This window comes from Ascaphus truei, chromosome 2 (genome assembly GCF_040206685.1).
Source record: "Ascaphus truei isolate aAscTru1 chromosome 2, aAscTru1.hap1, whole genome shotgun sequence".
In the NCBI taxonomy this organism is placed as follows: domain Eukaryota; kingdom Metazoa; phylum Chordata; class Amphibia; order Anura; family Ascaphidae; genus Ascaphus; species Ascaphus truei.
The window spans coordinates 484968673-484990406 of record NC_134484.1 but is presented as its reverse complement, the minus strand read 5'-3'; the positions used below and the strand labels follow the sequence as shown (position 1 = coordinate 484990406).

The 21734-nt window shown below is 45.7% G+C and overlaps 1 protein-coding gene across 1 annotated transcript in view; it reads left to right on the top strand.

The window, feature by feature from the left end:
• The window catches only part of LOC142488057 (uncharacterized), a 47702-nt gene that overhangs the window by 12651 nt on the left and 13317 nt on the right, over positions 1-21734 (top strand). The window contains exons 2-4 of the mRNA XM_075588425.1: positions 2431-2800; positions 3091-3204; positions 5733-5846. Of these exons, the coding sequence (XP_075444540.1) occupies positions 2782-2800; positions 3091-3204; positions 5733-5846 (247 nt within the window). The 5' untranslated portion in view covers positions 2431-2781. The remainder of the gene's footprint in view (positions 1-2430; positions 2801-3090; positions 3205-5732; positions 5847-21734) is intronic.

The window sequence follows — 21734 nt, the reverse complement described above, 5'->3', positions numbered from 1 at the left end:
ACCCTCTGCACTCGTGGGGGTCCCCTGCATAGCGGTTGGGAGGCGGGAGACGAGGATCCACAGCCACGGGAAGACCTGGAGAGGGAAACACCGCAGCTGCCATGGCAGAGGGGCCTGGGGAATGCTGCAACGAGGAAAGTCTAGAGAGCTCCTGCGTCATGGAGGCAAGCTGCGCCTCTAGCTGGAGAAGTCGCTGCATGGGGCTTGGTCGCTCAACCTCTTCGGGGTCCATGTCCGTTGGGCTGAGCATAATGTTACGCTGTACTCACCACGGACAAGGAGGGACCCCGGAACTGAGGTGAGATGGGTAACAACTGCACCCACAGCTACGGGGACACGCCTGGAAAGTGGAAAATAGGCATCTGGGAGTATAAGATAAAGTAAGATACTCGCCAGACGAGAAGGGAGGTTCCAGAAGATAGTTGGTACCGAGAGCCTGGGGTCCAGAGCCGAGGGGTAGGTCGGAATCCGCAAGCCGAGGTAAAGGGTCGGAGAGTTCAGGAGGTCAGGGTACAAGCCAAGGGTCGAAGTCCAGAGCGGGTCCACAGCCAAGCCGGTTCGGTACACAAAGGATCACTAGGGAAGACAAAGAGACAAGAACTGAGGCAGGCACGACCATGGGTAACACAGGTCACACAAAGCTATGCTCAGCCAAAGAAGGAATGGCTGAGCAGGGTATAAATGAGAGCAGAGCCCAATGGGAAGAGGGGGAGGAACGGAGGAGCGGCCCCAAGGGAGACAGGGATAGATGAGGGACAGTGCCACAGCTGATTAGCTTGACGCGAGGCTTGTGGGCGGTGCACATGTGTCAGGCGTGTGCACCGCGTGGGAGAGGTGCGCGCGACCCGAGCTGGGGGCGGGAGCTCCTCCTGCGGGAGGACAGAAAGGTCCGTGATTGCGTGCGCGCGTCCTGTGGCAAGCGCGGGGACCGGGGAGGAGGAAGAAGGAGGGTCCCGCTCGCGGCGGTGAAGTCGTGGAGCCGGAGTACGCTGGGTATGTGGCATCGCGGGGGGAACCCTCTTTGGGTGAGGTGTCCCCCGAGGCCTTACAGTTTCACAGTATTAGACTGAAAAAGGCTTCTTTACAGTGAAGAGGCCAAAGTGTTGGCCTTTTTGAATACGAATCTCGGACCCTCTTTGGTGACTTGATGTAAATCCGAGTCTAATTTCTGTATGTGCCAGTGTTTGTGAATGATTGAACGTATCTGATTGGCTTGTCTATTAAATCTGGTGATGAATAAAGGGCTACCTCCAAAAGGCTTGTGAATCCGTTTTTTTATATGTAACAAGATCCTTCCTATCAGTAGTATGGGCATACTGGAATGCAGACTGTATGTCATCTTGAAGATAACCCCTCGCTCTAAATCTCATACTGAGATCTCTAGAATGTTCAAGTAAAGAACAGTCACCTGAACACAATTTCCTAGAACGCAAAAATGGACCTCCTAGGAATCCCTCGAATGAGGGACCTAGGGTGGCAACTTCTGGCATGCAGGAAGGAGTTCCTAGAAGGAGTTTTTTTTTATATATGTCCGTTTGGATCAAATTGTTTGAGTCAACATGGAGCGTCATGTCAAGAGTTGATTGAATGTGTGTCAGTCTCAAAGGTGAATTTGAGGTGAGAAGTGGGGACAGGTGAGGGGAAGTTACTGCACTGGTTCCTCTGCATTAGGCTGCGGCCCCAGTACTTGTGCTGCACGCGCGTCAGCGAGGCTGGCGGCGTGTGCAGCTGATTCCCATGGTCTGCAGGGAGCTGCAGACCAAAAGACCGGGGGAGGGACAGGGGCGCGGCAGTGACATCCTCCGGCAGGTTCGCCCTCATTGGCTGAACTGCCGGGGGCGTGGCTTAGCACTCCGTCACGACTCCTGCTCTCAATTCTTTTGGGAGCAGGAGTCACTGTCTGTCGGCGCAGCACCCCCCCCCCTCACAGCAGGCCCGGTCCCATCGTGCAGCGGCTATTGTCCCTGTAGCGTCCGCCACAGCGGGAACCTGGCCTTACCCACTTCTCACCGTATGAAATAGGAAAGTGAGACTGTGTCAGTATGGAGCAGAACTGCTGGACCTGAGAGAGTATCGGGAGCATTTATCAAAGTCTCACTCATGTACTGTATCTGCTTTTTATTCATACTATGGAACATTACAGTATGTTACTATGTTACACTATGGGGACTTTACTGGTCTTTTGGCTGCTAATCTCCGAATCTCTTTATACTTTTCTAGATGGTTATGTTGTGACATAATCCTGAGCCATTAAAGTTTTGCAGTGTTTGAAATTAAGTTCCTGTTTGCGAATTGAACATATGTGTTTTTTGGTGCCCCTGTCTTCTCCGACTCCTTTGGGGTTAATGATTTAGGTTTGAAAGAGCTGTTACTAAATGCTGTATATTTGTCCAAAAAAAACTGATCATTCCAATTCTGTTTTATATACAGGCACATTCTAAAATCCAACACATATAGATTAAGTAACCTCCGGTCAGCACCTCCAGAGCAGCATTGCCCGCTGCCAGCACCTCCCAGAGCATCACTGTCCACTGCCAGCACCTCCAGAGCAGCACTACCCACTGCCAGCACCTCTAGAGCAGCACTGCCCACTGCCAGCACCTCCCAGAGCAACGCTGCCCACTGCCAGCACCTCCAGAGCAGCACTGCCCACTGCCAGCACCTCCAGAGCAGCACTGCCCACTGCCAGCACCTCCAGAGCAGCACTGTCCACTCCCAGCACCTCCAGAGCAGCACTGTCCACTCCCAGCACCTCCCAGAGCAGCACTGCCCACTGCCAGCATGGATCCACGCTTGTTAAGTGAGTAGAGGAGATATTTTGGTGTCTTTGAATTATGCAAGGGGGAAATATCTGGTTATTTTGCAGTTATGCAGTTATGCGAGTCAAACACCCAAACTAATCTTGTTTTCTTCTAGAACCACCAGCAGGTAAGAAGATAATATATCTTCACCTTATTTTCTGCCAGAAGGGCTAGTAATACATTTTTGTACAAGAGGTATTATATTATACCAATATCAGAGGAGGGGATATCACATGAAGCGCCCCCACTCCCGGCTTTACATGATGGGTTTTCTTTTTCTTGTTGCCAGGTTTCCAAGTGGATGTCCCGGAGAGTTTAGAGATTAAGTCAGAGAAAGAAGAGACAGACACAGAGGAACATGTGACCCCAATAAAGGAAGAAATAGATGCATTTCCTGTTTGTGGTAAGTACCCTTACATCCTCCCTTGTTTTCTAAAACCCAACACATATAGATTAAGTAACCTCCAGAGCAGCACTGTCCACTGCCAGCACCTCCAGAGCAGCACTGCCCACTGCCAGCACCTCCAGAGCAGCACTGCCCACTGCCAGCACCTCCAGAGCAGCACTGCCCACTGCCAGCACCTCCAGAGCAGCGCTTCCCACTGCCAGCACCTCCAGAGCAACACTGCCCACTGCCAGCACCTCCAGAGCAGCACTACCCACTGCCAGCACCTCCAGAGCAGCACTGCCCACTGCCAGCACCTCCAGAGCAGCACTGCCCACTGCCAGCACCTCCAGAGCAGCACTGCCCACTGCCAGCACCTCCAGAGCAGCACTGCCCACTGCCAGCACCTCCAGAGCAGCACTGCCCACTGCCAGCACCTCCAGAGCAGCACTGCCCACTGCCAGCACCTCCAGAGCAACACTGCCACTGCCAGCACCTCCAGAGCAACACTGCCACTGCCAGCACCTCCAGAGCAGCACTGCCCACTGCCAGCACCTCCAGAGCAGCACTGCCCACTGCCAGCACCTCCAGAGCAGCACTGCCCACTGCCAGCACCTCCAGAGCAGCGCTTCCCACTGCCAGCACCTCCAGAGCAGCGCTTCCCACTGCCAGCACCTCTAGAGCGGCACTTCCCACTGCCAGCACCTCCCAGAGCAGCACTGCCCACTGCCAGCACCTCCAGAGCAGCACTGCCCACTGCCAGCACCTCCAAAGTGGCACTGCCCACTGCCAGCACCTCCAGAGCAGCGCTGCCCACTCCCAGCACCTCCAGAGCAGCGCTGCCCACTCCCAGCACCTCCAGAGCAGCACTGCCCACTCCCAGCACCTCCAGAGCAGCACTGCCCACTGCCAGCACCTCCAGAGCAGCGCTGCCCACTCCCAGCATGGATCCACACTTGTTAAGTGAGTAGAGGAGATATTTTGGTGTCTTTGAATTATGCAAGAGGGGAATATCTGATTATTTGGCAGTTATGCAAGTCAAACACCCAAACTAATCCTGTTTTCTTATAGAACCACCAGCAGGTAAGAAGATTATATATCTTCACTTCTGTCATTTTCTGCCAGAAGGGCTAGTAATACATTTCTTTACAAGAGGTATTATATTATACCAATATCAGAGGAGGTGAATGTGTCAATGACGCGTTATCTTTGCCATCAATTAAAGGCATAACCCTCAAGACATAAAAAATGCGTATTTAAAGTGTCAGCTCTGTGGTCTAGGGCTGACTGCAGTTTTATACAGCCTGCTAGCCTGTGGTTAAGGGGTTAATTGGGGAAGTACACCTGGGATTGTGAAGAATACAGAATGGTAACTGCCTTAACCACAGACCCAAGTGGATACTTGTAGTTAACCAAGTAGTCCGGGAGTGCAACAAATGTTTGATGTGGTTAGTGTCAATTTAGGTCAATTGTATCATTGCTCTGACTGTGGGACCCGGCAGTTTGAAGCCCACAGATCAGAAGCTTATCCAATTAAAGGTATAACTTTCCTTAGGAATGTCCTAGGGTTCTGATTTTTTTTGTATTCAAACGATTAGGAGGGAGACATGTAGAATAATATGATTTTATTAATGGTACCGTGTGTAAATGCATAAACAGGCATGGCCCTCTTGTAGGTACCTTTACAGTTATGTGAGGTGGGGGGGATTTACATGACAGGCAGGGGACAAGATACATTAAAAGATTCACCCTGCTAGTTTATGACCCACCATACAAGGGGGGCAGGTTTGCATAACCGAACGCCTGGCTGCTAAGGGACCCTGGAGAGATGCACTCTAGGATGTATACAAAAAGTCAAAGGGGTTAACCAGCTGGCCAGCAACTGGGGGGATTCTCTGACCAGAGCCAGGTATTCTGTCACTGAGCACAGGGGGTTTGGCCAGGCATGCTAAGCGGGGGGTGTGGGTGAAGCTTGTTGCCTGGTTACCAAGACTACTGGCAACCTTGCAATAGGGCAGAATTTGGCTCCCGCGCCAAGGTTGGTTCCCATCACCCAGATAGGGGTTTGAAGGTTTTATAAGCTGGTGCAGGCTCATGGGGTTGTTGGTTCTCTGCTGTAACATCAGGAAGGAGCGGGCGCGGGTTAAGAGGAGATTTATCACCATCACAGATTTGTACCCGCTCAGGATTTCGTTAGATCTGAGAACTTGGAAACGAATTCTGCAAGGGCAGAACGACATTCTTTTATTTGGCTGAAATATAGGGGTGGCAAGTTGCGCCCCAGCCAAAAGACTGTCCAGTTGCCTGAACTTTAAGACCAGAAACCTGTTATTTCATTGGAATATGTGTTGATTTGTGATATTTTGGTAATTCAAGCTGTGTGTTCTTTGTGAATAAATCCAATTTATTTTATTTCATGCTTTTATTCAATTAAAGGATACAGATAAAAATGGTGTTAAAAAGCTTGGTCTCCCGTGACAGTGAAATCACAAGAAGCGCCCCCACGCCCAGCTTTACATGATGGATTTCCCTTTTCTTGTTGCCAGGTTTCCCAGTGGTTGTGCTGGAGAGTTTAGAGATTAAGTCGGAGAAAGAAGAACCGAACGCTGAGGAACATCTGACCCCAATAAAGCGTGAAACTGTTCCATTTCCTGTCCCTGGTGAGTACCTTTTCACCTTTGTCTGCACAAAGGGGTGTTATCTTGTTACAAGGCGCATGGTCACATTTAGTGAATAGTCATGGTTCATTGCCTCTCCTAGGAAGTCCCCAGGCCTGCTGGGTGTTCTGGGACAAGCCACATGCAGCTTTAGAAGTGCAATATGGCTCTCAGACACGTATAAAGGCTGGAAATGCAGAGTTATGGGCGTCTGACTATTAATAGATACGATAAAACGCATTTGGGAAAACAAATTCAAGGGACCCTTCCCTAACTAACCTGGTTCCCCAGCTTAAACAGTACCCTCTCATTTAGGGTCATTAGATACACAATAATTGCCACAGTCTTTAGACATAGCTTAACTGATAGATGGGAACAGCGTCCCAAGAGTCCAAGCAATTCTTCCGGACAGTGAAAGTCATGATGAGGATGTCCTCCCCGAACTGCATACAGGGGAGCAGCGTGCCCCCAGCCTCCAGGCTCTAGGAGAGAAAATGAAGCAGCAAACCTAGCTGTCATAAATACCTGTTCCTTAGTTTGGGTAGCAGGTGAGGGAGAACTAGATGATTTAACTGCCGAGTTTTCATCCCTCTGTAGGCAGCCTGTAGGACAACAATTGTGGCGCGTATACGCTGATAATTTTCTCTTTCCCTTCCTTGGATAAGAGATTTGCAGGGCTTCTGAATAATTTGAATGCTTTGCTCCCTTAATATGTTTAGTCCACTTGTGAGAGAATCCTGTTCCTTGCGTACATCTCGCAATTCTGCTCTCAGAGCCTCCATCTCTTCCTGGCGCTGGCTCTGTGTGCATGAACGCATCCCTCATTACGTTTAGGAACTCTGCCTTCATTACGTCTAGGGCCTCTACAAATCCCGTTGCTAGAGTCCCCATGAAGAGAGAACCCTCAAGCTAGCACTCTTCCTCCAATGATTGAAAATAATAAATTGTTTAATACATATATAACAATAAGAGGACAACAAGAGGTTAAAACCTACTGTATGAGGTGCTGAGCACTGTTACCATCTGTACTGTACCTAAGGTGCTTGGTGCAGTAGTATATTAGCCTGCTGTCATAGTGTGACACAAGGTGCAGGTATCAATATGCTATATGGATGGTAACTCCCAAAAGTTCATGGAGTTCCCTGCCCAAAACAGGGGGAGGGGGGTGCCTCAAAGTAATGAGGAGTACTTGGCTGTCTTGAGTGAGTTAATAATACTCTCAACTAACCCCCAGGTTATCACAACCCTATATTATGGGTATGAACCCACTGGGTTGTTGTGCATTCAGAATATCCACACCCACCTCCAAGACAAACCCCCACTTAGTAGGTATAAACAGCGGGGGATGGAGAGTTGAGGGTGGGGGGCAGGTGAGACCACCCAATAGAGAGGGAAAAGCAGGTGGGGCGCAGTGGTGCGGGGGTTGGTAGAAATCTGGTAACTCCACTCACCCTTCAGCACAAACTGCTTGATCGCAGGAGATGTTTTTGCCACATTGTGAAAGGTAAATACCATGAGGCTTGATTGACACTGTCTGTCGCAGTGTGCCCAGAGGGTGCCTCTCCATATAGCGGTGACTAGCTTGCTAAGACCAAGCTAGTGGATACCTCCTGGGGCCCACAACTTAGTTTAGCTGTTCCTCAAAGCCCTATACCAATGCTAACATGAAATATTGGGAAGCTCTGTAGCTGCAGCCTAGTGCTGCGGTCGCACCTGTGACGTCACGAATTGCGTCATACACCGACGTGCATTTCGTCTCTGTGGAGACTTCGTCTGGGGTGGGCGAGCAGTGTTCTCCCTACTTCTTTTATGCCCATTAGGCTGCCGTGATTGGACACTGTCATCCAATTAAACGGCTCATTGCTGCCAGTGGGCGGGGAAAGGATTGGGGCTAGTGTCCGGCCTGTGCAATTAAAAAATTCATCCTTACTAAATATAATATGCAGGGGTGACTAACCAAAAAATGGTAAAGATCCCTAATGTGTAGGGAGAAATTGAATTAGGTACCTAAAAAAAAAAGTACAATTCTGGTACTAGAACCCAGCACATCAAGCCCCAAAATAAGGAAGCTGAGAAGAACTGCCAGCACCCTGTTAGTGTCATTCACACAGCATTATGAAGATTAATAAATCAGGAGGAGCCACTACATTAGATGTCACCACATATTCTTTGTGGGTTGTATCACTGACATATAAATCAGGAAGAGTGGGGTATCAATCTCCCACACCATGTAAATGATTTTAGTGCCTTTTACCTGCAAATAAAGGTTACTAATGCAAAAATTAAAGCATTTGTGTCTGATTTATAAAAATACTGTGTATCCATAACCCTCATTCAGACCGTGTGGTGTATGAGTGCCCAACAGGTAAATCCATTTCGCTTCAGATCTTAATAATAAAGTGTCCAATCCCCACGTTATTGTATTCTTTGTGTCCTTCTGCTAGATTTGTCCCCCACAGTTATACTGCCTTCTTTCCGTGGTTACATTTTCCCCGGACTGTGTTGTTCCCATGGGACGTTTTTACCTGGGATACAGGTAGGCAGTGTTTCTGGCGGGGAATGCCTTTAATGTGACACCATCTAGACTCAGGAAACCACTCTTTGATAAAGCGCCCATGGCGAGAAACGCGTTGGAGGTTTTTCTTTTAGCTTAGGCTGTGTCTCAATAAATCTTTTATTTTTTCTGCTTTTGCCTCCAGTTCTTCTTCTTTTCTGCAGTGCTTTTCTTTGTTTTGAATGTGAGAGGAGAAGGAAAGAGAGGAGTCAAATATTACACCAAGGCCGCGTGCTTGGGAAATTATATGAATAGTATTTGTGACTGACAAAATATGACACAAAATGGAGCAGTTTTGCTTATGTGGGTCTTATGGCAGAAGATTACATGGGCAGTGTAGTCGCTGCATCACTTAGATCGTAAGCTCTCCAGGGCAGGGATTTCCATTCCTATTGTCTGATTTTGTTTGTTGCACTTATTGTATTATTCTCTGTACTGTATTGTTTCTGCTGTAAAGCTGAGTACACTGCGGGCCTTATATAAATAAAGACATACATACATGGGCATCTACAGTATCTTTACACTATAGGTTGCTTACAGAGTCCGTGGCGCACTCTCATCCAGGTGAATATGAAGAAATAGAAAAAACACAACAAACAAGAAAAATATATAGTGTAGTGCTTTGGAGATACCAAAAAATAGGATGAAAATATATAGTAGTACTACTCACATTTTCTGTGAGAAATACAGGCGTTTTGGTTAATCCCGAGTGACCTACTCCTATGGTGTAGTAGATCATCCACTGATGGGGCAGGATACTCAAGTGACATATTTATCGTAAGCAGTGGAGGATGGAGAGCTCTTCTAACAGCCAATTCCTGCGGTGGCCATCCACAAAGAAATCACTGTATACGAGTTCAAATGTCCTTGTTCATCTTCCACTGTTACCTCTGCTGTGTCAACCAGTTCCCCACTTGATACAGTGGCGGCCGCCTTTATCCTCATGCGGCCGTATCTGCGCAACTCTGATAACCGCGGGCAGATGCAGTATTTTTTTTTCCCCGGAATATGCTCCGGTATTTTAGCGCTCATAATATTAGCATTTTATTATCCCTGTCTGCAATACCGTCTAAAAACTCAGGGGGGCGTTCACGAGCTGTTGTCTTCAAAGTCTAATACTTTAGCAGTTCAACCTATGTCAGTACACAGTCTGCGTGTGCGCGCGCAGTAATTGTAAATTTGCATATTTATACATGCATGTGCTGTATGTCTCATTTGAACATTGTTGAAACGCGTAGGCGTGTTCTGTAACAGTATCACATTTTGGCATATACAGCGCTCTCCCCTTGCTCGCCCCCGCACACACACAGGCTAATTTACTGCACTGCAGTATTTCAACTTCTTATCTTATCTACAGTACAGTACACCTCTCCCACACCATTCCTTTGAATGTGTGTCTTTCTGGTTTCAATCACATTCCTGCTCGCTAACTGATGATTACTGCGCATGCGTCTATAACATCACCACTGCTTGCTTGCTTGCGAAGTTCAAGAGTGAGTGACCAAAAAAACCATCTTGATATTACGATAATCAATCTGTGCTGTAGCTTTTGACTGCGTCACTGTGCGTTTGACTGCACATGGTTGATTTGTGGGGTTATTATGTACCTGTATTTGGTGGTGTGGGGATCAAATTATTATGATGGCCTGCCTGTTGAAAATATGTCATGTCTTTGAACTGCAGTACAGCTAATCCTTCATGCAGCTGTACCCTGTACCCCTCTCCCCCACGCACACACACACACACAAGGCTCGCTCAAGGATTTGAACGTCTTATCGACACCTCTCCAGAACCATTCCGTTTCTAAAACTTGTCCGTGTGCTTTTAATCATCCCTAGCCGAGCATCACCTCTCTGCGCCTGCGTGTAATCCTCTTTGGGAAGGGAGCTAGCTGATGATTACTGCGCATGACTGACCCATCCACCCCGCCCCCACCCCAACCCTTTGAGGCTTTGTTTACGGTAACGTTTGTGATAATCCCTTCTCGAATTTGTTATGTAAATCTGATTTGCACAGCCCTGTGAAATAGAGAGCTAACAAAACATAATCTGATTTCATGTTTTTGATGCAGAAAGTTGCCACTTTTTGTCATTTATTCTTTTTCTTTGGTGTAGGGGAGGTGTCAATGATTATGATTATCATGAATGTAAACAAATATTTATTTTATTTTATCAGGAACAAAAAATACAACTATACAAATAATCATGAATAATACAAAATGCAGTCTTTATTCAGTTCTTCTGTCAGTTGAAAATTGAGGGCCGGTGGATAATCATAAATAATGCACATTGATAATAATATTAATTAATAATATATAATATATAATATATATAATAATAAAAAAATTCCGTCTTTATCTTCTTCCTCATTGTGTGTAGTTCATTGAGAGGGGAGGTTTTGTGTACATCATGACTGCACTTTAGATACTGTACACTTTACTGTACACACTGTTCACACAATGTACACATGACACCCCCCTCCCCCGTTCCATCCTTTTTTTCTCTGAAAAGACAAGAAAATAAAAAATTAGTGCAGTTAGATGCATATTATGGCATTGTGTGCAGTATAGCTACTCCATATTGGACTACAGTATGCAGTTAGTACTGTCAAACTAGTCTATACTGGAACTACTGTATACTGTGACTACTGTTACATACTTTGTAACCAGATGGCTAGTGCTGCTCTCTCAGGAAAGAAAAAATCTGCCATACTTACCTGTATCATACTGTACTTACAATACTACAGTACAGTACTATACCATACTACCTTTCTGATGCTTGCCCATTACGCGCGATCACAATGGGCAACAGAGTTGCAATATGGTCAATATATTTATTGCATCGTTCCACGGTGAGTACATCGTTCCAAAAACTCATTATGCCTTGCGCCAACTCATCCTTTTTGGAGGGTTTCACGACTTTTCGGATATGGTCCTTCAGCTGATGCCAGACCATTTCGATAGGATTGAAGTCTGGCGATCTGTCATTGGAGGGGGAAAAAAAGGACAATTAGTTAAAGAGATACAATACACAGTAAAAACAGTGGGAAAAAATGAGACACGGTTACCGCACTTACTCTGCTGGCGTCTTCACTCAGTTGATACCGCGCTCAAGAATATGCGCTGTTGACGCGGTGTGCTTCGGATCGTTGTCCTGGTACAAACAGTGACCTGGGAACTCACGTGTGATGTATTCCACAATCTCGGGCACAATTTGCTCTTGGAAAAAAAGCTTTATTCATGATTCCTATAACAAGAAAAGAAAAGTGCTCAAAAAACTGCACACTAGTACAGTACAGTGCATAAGGCAAAATTATATTTGATATATTTTTCCTTCAAAGATGATTAATGCATCCTGGTCCACGCCTAGAGATGGCACCCCACACATGCATCTTCACTGGGTGTTTTGGATGCGGCTTCATAGATATGCGACCTTTTTTGCGGAATGCAAAGGTGGCAAATCTCTCCAGCGATACAGTAGACTCGTCAGTGAAGATGCAATCCTGGAAAGTTTCTCCACTGTCGATCCATGCCTGGGCCTGGACGACTCTCTTGATCTTGTTAACGTCCCTTATCATAGGGTTCGCTCTGTAATGACAAGGAATAATTTTATAGGTACAGTACAGTTTCTTAAACAACACTTTAACCTCCTGTACTGTCCAGTACTAACCTCACACGTCCATATTTCCATCCAATTCTGCGCTCTTCTTCTTTATGCTGGTCTCGGATACAGTGAGATTGTGATTTTGCAGGAGAGTGTATTTGCCTTAGGGGTCAATCTTCTCATCATTCTCTTCACTTATTTTGTCGACTAGAAGAGTTGTCTCCCTACAGTGAAGAGAAAACAACAATTTTTTCCGGTAAGTAAACAATTAAAGATGCAGCAATATAAACAATAATAGATATACTGTATTATATACTGTCGTTATATAAATATACCGAAATAACTATAAAATTAGATAGATCTATACTATATAGTTATAGTAATATGCAGCAATATAACAATAATAGATATACTGTATTATATACTGTCGTTATATAAATATACCGAAATAACTATAAAATTAGATCTATACTATATAGTTATAGTAATATGCAGCAATAATAGATATACTGTATTATATAGTTATATAAATATACTTACTCGTTACTTACCGTCGGTGTCCTCGTGCGTTGTTTGGTTTTTCCGTGTGCATGATAGCACACGGTGGTTGAAGGTACGAGGCCAGAAGCAGCTAGCCAGCGTTGGATATCTGCAATTCGGTGTCCGCTCGTGTACATCTCCTTAATTCTCATGCTGAGATCCTTTGAAATCTTTTTAACATGCATTGCCGCGAGTAGAAAGAAATACAAACACAAGAATGTATATTCGAGGTTTAGTCTGTGTATTCAATGTGCAGTGAATCCACAAAATGGATGATGTATTTATACGTTAATGACTCACATTGGAGTACGCCCACTTTCAACACCTGTACCTCGTCGCCATGCATAAAAGGTTACACACTTTGCATAGCCTCCCACTCGATGATCTGAATCTGAACTTGCCCTTGTCCAGATACTGCATTGTGACATCTGCTTCCATGGATCAACCCCGATTCTACGAACGCAGGAAGCCACTCGCCTCTGCCGTGCCTATCGCACAGAAAAAGCGAAAGGCGGCAGCCTTTTCCAAGCCAAGGCCAAAGCGACAGGCTAAGGCTTATAAAGAAAACCTTCTGCTGACCCCAAAGGCTAATGGTTTTAATACATGTAAGCCTTATGTCAAGAAGAAATTCGGTGATGTACACTCAACGCAAAACAAATGGCAGCCAACCCATCGAACCCGCAGGCCATTTCCTCGATTACGCTTCGACGTCTCTGCCGCTGCTCTCCCGGAAACCCACAGCCCATCTTCTCCACTACTCTTCGACGCTGCCGCTGATCTCCCGGAAATCCACGGGTCACTTTCTCCATTACGCTTAGACGACTCTGCCACTTCTCGCCCGGAAATCCACAGGTCACTTTCTCCATCCCTCTTCGACGACGCTGCCGCTTCTCTCCTGGAAATCCACAGGTCACCTCCTCCATCCTTCAACAACGATGCCGCTTCTCTCCAGGGAACCCCCATCTCATCCTCCGTAGCGCCCATCCACCCAGATGTCCACAGCACCCCATGCACAAGAACCAGCTCGTTAGACCGCATGCTGAATGGGTTAAGTGTCGATATCCCCGGCAACTCTACTATGCTGGTAAAGATAGATCTTCTTTTAGAGACCATGCTAAATATGGATCGATCAACGGATGGAGAAGATGGATCAACGGATGGAGAAGATGGATCAACGGATGGAGAAGATGGATCAACGGATGGAGAAGATGGGTCAACGGATGGAGAAGATGGGTCAACGGATGGAGAAGATGGGTACATGGATGGAGAAGATGGGTCAATGGATGGAGAAGATGGGTCAATGGATGGAGAAGATGGGTCAATGGATGGAGAAGATGGGTCAACGGATGGAGAAGATGGGTCAACGGATGGAGAAGATGGGTCAACGGATGGGGAAGATGGGTCAACGGATGGAGAAGATGGGTCAACGGATGGGGAAGATGGGTCAACGGATGGGGAAGATGGGTCAACGGATGGGGAAGATGGGTCAACGGATGGGGAAGATGGGTCAACGGATGGGGAAGATGGGTCAACGGATGGGGAAGATGGGTCAACGGATGGGGAAGATGGGTCAACGGATGGGGAAGATGGGTCAACGGATGGAGAAGATGGATCAACGGATGGAGAAGATGGACTGACATAGCGGGGATACATAATTTGCTCGGTGTTCATGCCCCTGTATCCCCGACGCCAGAGCAGGAGGGTGGCATGGATGTGATGAATGGGACCTTCGACCACCTTCCAACACCAAGTGCACCCCCTCCACCAGAAGAATTTGTGTACATGTATGCCGTTGAGGAGGACATGAAAACCCGTCAAGACCACGCCAGGAGACAATACGGCGACCAAGACAGGAGGAAAGCTTCCTTCCAGACAACCTCGCCCACCGCCACAAGCACACCCGCTCCCAGAATCCAACCTACATACGCTTGCATCGATACGGTGCCCGACATCATCCTTTGCGAGCTGCCATTGGCACTCAGGGAGAAGTATAGGGTTATGATTGCTGGTTTACCCCAGAAGTATGGCATGTTCATTTTTAAGCACCACGTGTCCTACTTGGTGTACTACGGGTGGGCCAAAAATGTAAACTACGAAGGAAATCGCGAAAAAGGGCGCTTACTGAAAATTTAAGAAGGACTATTGTGGAGGAATTGCGGCGCTATTTTTCAATTTCAGATCCTTTAATGAAAATCGTTCGAGACTCCATTAATGGCATTTTGCGTCATACAAGGCATCGGCCCTGGAAGGACAATCTGGTGGGGATCGAATTTACGTGACTGTTCAGCTGTTTTTTTTATTTTTTGACTTGTTGCTTGTTTTAACTTGTATGAATAAAGAAATGTTTTTACTTACACAAGACCTGCACAACTCCAGTCCTCGAGGGCCGCAAACAAGCCCGGTTTTCAGGATAAAACCGGGCCTGTTTGGGGCCCTCGAGGACTGGAGTTGTGCAGGCCTGACTTACTGTACTGTACACCATCCTACTGTAAATATTTTGATTTTCTGTACTTTAATAAAGGAGATGTTGCATGTTTTAACTTTTATTAATAAAGAAATGTTTTTACTTACACAAGACCTGCTGTACACTTTAAATGTTTTTAAATTGTATTTGTAAATAAATGTTTTTGTACTTACTCCACCAATAAAAACATGTTGATTTGTTTAAAATTTTTCCATTGTCTCCTTTTATACTGTAACAAAATACAGTGTTTCTAGAACATACAGTACTGTCCAAGCATACTGTACAGTATACTGTAGGCATGCTCAGTACTGTACATCACGAGTATTAAAACAATACTGTACGGGTATAGAATACACATGTGCTGGAATACATGTAGTATAAATGCATACTTTTTATTTTTCGGATTTATTATACAGTATGTATATGTATTGTATACGGTCTGAAAACAACAGCATACTGTTTCAGGTTTTCTATGAAGCTCTCAGTTACAGTATTCTATCCTAATCAATAACAACGGCCACTAAACTGTAGACTCCGGTACGGGGTTTTTTAAATCCGATTCAGCAATGTGCAGGCATTGTTACACAAAGCGATATTATCCATCGAAATCCCTCCATTTGCCGTTTTCCGCATGAGATGACAAAGTTTTCTTTTCTGAGGAAAAACAAAAGTACAAGTTTTACTGTAATGGTCAGTCAGTCCCCTAAGTTCCCACAGTCAGTCCCACCAATAACTTGTTTGAGGGGCGTCTCCTGTTCACATGCGCATGTGCCTACTGTCGATGTGATGACACGCATATGCGTTTCAAGAAGGTTCCAATGCGCATGCGCCTACTTTCCACCAAGTGTTCAGTATCTACTGTAGAAGCTGCTCAGCCAATGATATTGCTTACAGGAGATATTGCTTACAGGAGAATCGCTTGACTGTGCATTGATATTGATATTTCAAAAACAGAATAAAATACGGCAACATTACTCACCATAGACTTTGCCAATCAGCTGGCGCCGAGCCACTGCCAGTCCCGTATTCTCGATCATACACATAGTTGACAGGTGACAGCGGGACTACTACACCTGTAGTTGACAGCTGTTGGGGCTGGAAATCGCTTAGGTACATGCAAGCTTGCTGGAATCTGTACGCGAAATCCGGCTCAGGCTGCAGGTATCCGGGCGGGGACAGAGAGCAAGGGTTGCCGGTCACCAGGTTTTCAGTGACGGTCGGACAGTTATTGGATGCTGGCGCATTGCTTGCCAGCGACTGACGTTTCTTAGTTGGTTTTAACATGACCTTTCGCCTTTTGAAGTCGCCTTTTGCGTGTACTGACTGATCCGTGTGGTTGATTTGAAGTGCTGGTTGTTTAAAGTGTGTGCAGTTGGAACCAGAAGGATAAGGGAAGTACTGGGTAGACTAGCAGGGGTGGCTGTTTTGGGGGAGTGTGCAGTGGGTTAATTTATTTTAATGTGTGCTGTAATTTGAAGCCAGTAACTTTTTTTTTTTTTCCCTTTCTCCGGCCTGAGGCAGAGTGGGTGTGGTTGGTTAATTGGCTGGCCTAACACACCAGCAGTGGGTGGGGTTAGTTAATTGATAAACTAACACACCTGGTGGCTGTCCTTATTTAAACAGAGGTTTCTAACGAATCCTGAGCTTGCGTGTACTGACTGATCCGTGTGGTTGATTTTGAAGTGCTGGTTGTTTAAAGTGTGTGCAGTTAGAACCAGAAGCAGTTTGAACAAGGAAGCGGTTAAACAAGGTATAGTTTATTGAAGTACAGTTTATTGTTAGTACTTATAAACTTCATAGTTGCTAGAATGAGCAGGATTGAAAATGCCACTCAATGCACATCTTGCCACATGTAAGTGCACTTGGAGCAGCTGTTCCAAGGAGCATACCGCTGTGAAAAATGTTCGAAGGAGCATACTGTCATGGTAGCTTATGACAAGATATAATGAACACCAAATATCTGGTTTGAACTGAACGAGGCTTAGATATAATAAAATATAATTTATTCTTTAAAAAAGATGAACACAGCAATATAGTACAATTAACAGACAAGAAGGTAACACTTACTTAGGGTTGGGGGATGGAGAAGTATCAGCTAGCAATTCTCCAGCAATCCGGTGACATTCCAGGTGGAATCAGAAGCACAACTAAAAACTGTAGGGTTGACACAGTTTATATACCTGTGTAACCCTATTCTTAACATTGAATACAGACTATTGGTGAACAATTATCTGTATCCAATCCCTAACGTGGAGACACACATTAACCCATGCCCTCCAGCTAGTTAGCCATGTGTTCTGGGACTCTGAGGGTTTTATTTCTGTAGCCCCATAATTAAATCAGGGGCGACGACCAGTCTACCAAATTAAGTATCTGGTAGGATCTGCATTGTTTGTAGGTGTAGACATAACACTTACAAACCACTCCAGTTTGATGATTCTCCGCCCTCAGGTATCAATTAGAGTGGCAGAGTCTGTTGATTAGTACTTGGTCTGTTGATTAGTACTCAGTTTAAACAATCAGGGCAGTTAACTTTTGATCACAGTGCTTAGGCTCAATCAGCCGGCTGCCCTTCATGACCTATTAGCATAGCAGATGGAGTCTGCATTTTCAGAGCAGATCCAAAATACCATACATATACACTTTAATATCTACACATATTAATAAGTTCCATTCTGGTGTGCTCAGTGGGTCGAAATTTGCCAGTTCTTAATGCCTACAGTGACTCCACACATTAACCAAATATTAACTCTCTGCGACCTCCAGAACTGGAGATACAGAAATGCACTTTAAAACATTAAAATACAGGATTATAATGAAACATGGGAACAGGGGAACATCCATTTTCCTGACATGACAAGGTGTAAGCCACATTTCTGGACCACAGTCCAGTTAACCCCTTGCCTCCCTGGTGAGGTCGGGGTGGCCATATGGGGTGCAACCCTTTTAATACCGGGCCAACCCCCCTCTCCCTCTACACCTCCCCTTCTTAATGGGTGACCTGTGGATCACTGGCCCTATCGGGGAGTGGGGCACTGCTGGCACCATGAATGAACTCAGTCTCAGAGGGATAGTCCTGACGTGAAAGTCCATCAGCATTGCTGTTTTCACTACCCTTTTTGTGCTGAATAGTAAACTCGAATTCTTGTAAGGCCAAGCTCCAACTTGGCAACTTGGCATTCTCCCCTGATGCCCTCTGCAGCCAACTCAGGGGGTTGTGGTCTGTGAGGACCGTGAAAGCCCTTCCATACACATAGGGCTGGAGTTTTTTGAGTGCCCACACAATGGCCAAGCACTCTTTCTCAATGGTGGCATAGGCCACTTCTCTGAGGAGTAGTTTTCGGCTGAGGTACACCACAGGGTGCTCTCTACCGTCGTCCCCCACTTGGCTCAACACAGCCCCAATGCCATAGTCCGAGGCATCAGTCTGTATGAGGAAATTTGCAGTTTTCAGTGCCTGGAAAGGAGTTTCACAGGCAGGAGTCCAGGTGATAAGCACAGGCAGTTGCTTCTTAGTCAAATCAGTCAGGGGTTTGGCCACGGCGCTGTACTGTGGGACAAACTTCCTATAGTACCCTGCGGTGCCCAAAAATGCCATGACCTGTTTCTTGGTTTTTGGAACAGGCCACTGAACTATGGCTTCTACCTTAGCTGGCTCTGGTTTGAGGTGCCCTCCACCCACCCTGTGCCCTAAGTACAGGACCTCTGCCATCCCTACCATACACTTAGTGGGTTTCAAGGTAAGCCCAGCCTCCATGATCCTTTCCAGCACTGCAGCTACATGTCCTAAATGGGAGTCCCAGGAATTACTAAAGACAGCAATGTCATCTAAGTAAGCCCTGACATAGCTTTGCATCCCTTCCAGTAACCTATTGACCAGGCGTTGGAAGGTAGCCGGGGCATTCTTCATCCCAAATGGCATCACTAAAAACTCATAGAGGCCACTTGGAGTGATGAATGCTGACTTCTCCTTAGCCTCCAGGGTCAGTGGGATTTGCCAATAGCCTTTGCTCAAATCCATAGTGATCAGATACTTTGCCCCCGCGAGTTCATCCAGTAACTCATCCATGCGGGGCATGTGTAGGCATCCGACACCGTCCCGGCTTTGAGCAAGCGGTAGTCCACACAAAACCGGGTGGTCTTGTCCTTCTTAGGGACTAGAACTACCGGGTGTCACGGTAGCTTATGACAAGATATAATGAACACCAAATATCTGGGTTGAACGGAACGAGGCTTAGATATAATAAAATATAATTTATTCCTTGAAAAAGGTGAACACATCAATATAGTACAATTAACCAACAAGAAGGTATCACTTACTTAGGGTTGGGGAATGGAGAAGTATCAGCTAGCAATTCTCCATCAATCCGGTGACATTCCAGGTGGAATCGGAAGCACAACTCAAAAACTGTAGGGTTGGCACAGTTTATATACCTGTGCAACCCTATTCTTAATTATCTGTATCCAATCCCTCTTCGTGGAGACACAGACTAACCCATGCCCTCCAGCTAATTAGCTGATGTGTACTGGGACTCTATGGGTAGCCCCATAATTAAATCAGGGACAACGATCAGTTTACTAAATGAAGTATCTGTATTGTTTGTAGGTGTAGAGATAACACTACAAACCACTCCAGTTTGATGATTCTCCGCCCTCAGGTAACAATTAGACTGGCAGAGTCGTTTAACCAATACTTGGCTCCTAGACTTTGGGTAAACAATCAGGGCAGTTAACTTTTTGATCACCGTGCTTAAGCTACTCAGCCGGTTGCCCTTCATGATCTATTAGCCTAGCAGATGGCGTCTGCAAAGGAATCTCTGCAGGATTTTATCCCTGCCTTGGGAAACAACATTAAAGGTGAAACATGGGAACAGGGGAACATACATTTTCAAAGTATAACAAGGTGCAAACCTCATTTCTGTGCCGCAGTCCAGTTAACCCCTTGTCTCTCTGGTGAGGTCAGGGGATGGCCATATGGGGTGCAACCCCTTTAATACCGGGCCACCCTCTTTCTCCCTCTACACCGGGCTTGCCCAAGGACTCTGGGACAGAGTAATTACCCCATGTCACGGTAGCTTATGACAAGATATAATGAACACCAAATTTCTGGGTTGAACTGAACGAGGCTTAGATATAATAAAATATCATTTATTCCTTAAATAAGGTGAACACAGCAATATAGTACAATTAACAAGCAAGAAGGTAACACTTAGGGTTGGGGAATGGAGAAGTATCCAATAGCAATTCTCCATCAATCCAGTGACATTCCAGGTGGTATCAGAAGCACAACTCCAGCAATCCAGCACAACTAAAAACTGTAGGGTTGACACAGTTTATATACCTGTGCAACCCTATTCTTAACATTGAACACAGCCTATTGGTGAACAATTATCTGTATCCACTCTCTAATGTGGAGACACAGACTAACAGACTAACCCATGCCCTCAGGTAACAATTAGACTGGCAGAGTTTGTTGATTGACTAATACTTAATCCCTAGACATTGGGTAACAATCAAGGCAGTTACTTTTTGATCACCGTGCTTAGGCTACTCAGCCGTCTGCCCTTCATGACTTATTAGCCTAGCAAATGGCGTCTGTATTTTCAGAACAGATCCAAAATAAAATACATATACACTTTAATATCTACACATATTAATAAGTTCCATTCTGGTGGGCTCAGTGGGTCGATCTTTGCCAGTTTTTAATGCCTACAGTGACTCCACATATTGGCCAAATATGAACTCTCTGTGACCTCCAGAACTGGAGATACAGAAATGCACTTTAAAACTTTAAAATACATGCTTATAATGAAACATGGGAACAGAGGAACATACATTTTCAAAGTATAACAAGGTGCAAACCTCATTTCTGTGCCGCAGTCCAGTTAACCCCTTGTCTCTCTGGTGAGGTCAGGGGATGGCCATATGGGGTGCAACCCCTTTAATACCGGGCCACCCTCTTTCTCCCTCTACACCGGGCTTGCCCAAGGACTCTGGGACAGAGTAATTACCCCTGGTCACGGTAGCTTATGACAAGATATAATGAACACCAAATTTCTGGGTTGAACTGAACGAGGCTTAGATATAATAAAATATCATTTATTCCTTAAATAAGGTGAACACAGCAATATAGTACAATTAACAAGCAAGAAGGTAACACTTAGGGTTGGGGAATGGAGAAGTATCCAATAGCAATTCTCCATCAATCCAGTGACATTCCAGGTGGTATCAGAAGCACAACTCCAGCAATCCAGCACAACTAAAAACTGTAGGGTTGACACAGTTTATATACCTGTGCAACCCTATTCTTAACATTGAACACAGCCTATTGGTGAACAATTATCTGTATCCACTCTCTAATGTGGAGACACAGACTAACAGACTAACCCATGCCCTCAGGTAACAATTAGACTGGCAGAGTTTGTTGATTGACTAATACTTAATCCCTAGACATTGGGTAACAATCAAGGCAGTTACTTTTTGATCACCGTGCTTAGGCTACTCAGCCGTCTGCCCTTCATGACTTATTAGCCTAGCAAATGGCGTCTGTATTTTCAGAACAGATCCAAAATAAAATACATATACACTTTAATATCTACACATATTAATAAGTTCCATTCTGGTGGGCTCAGTGGGTCGATCTTTGCCAGTTTTTAATGCCTACAGTGACTCCACATATTGGCCAAATATGAACTCTCTGTGACCTCCAGAACTGGAGATACAGAAATGCA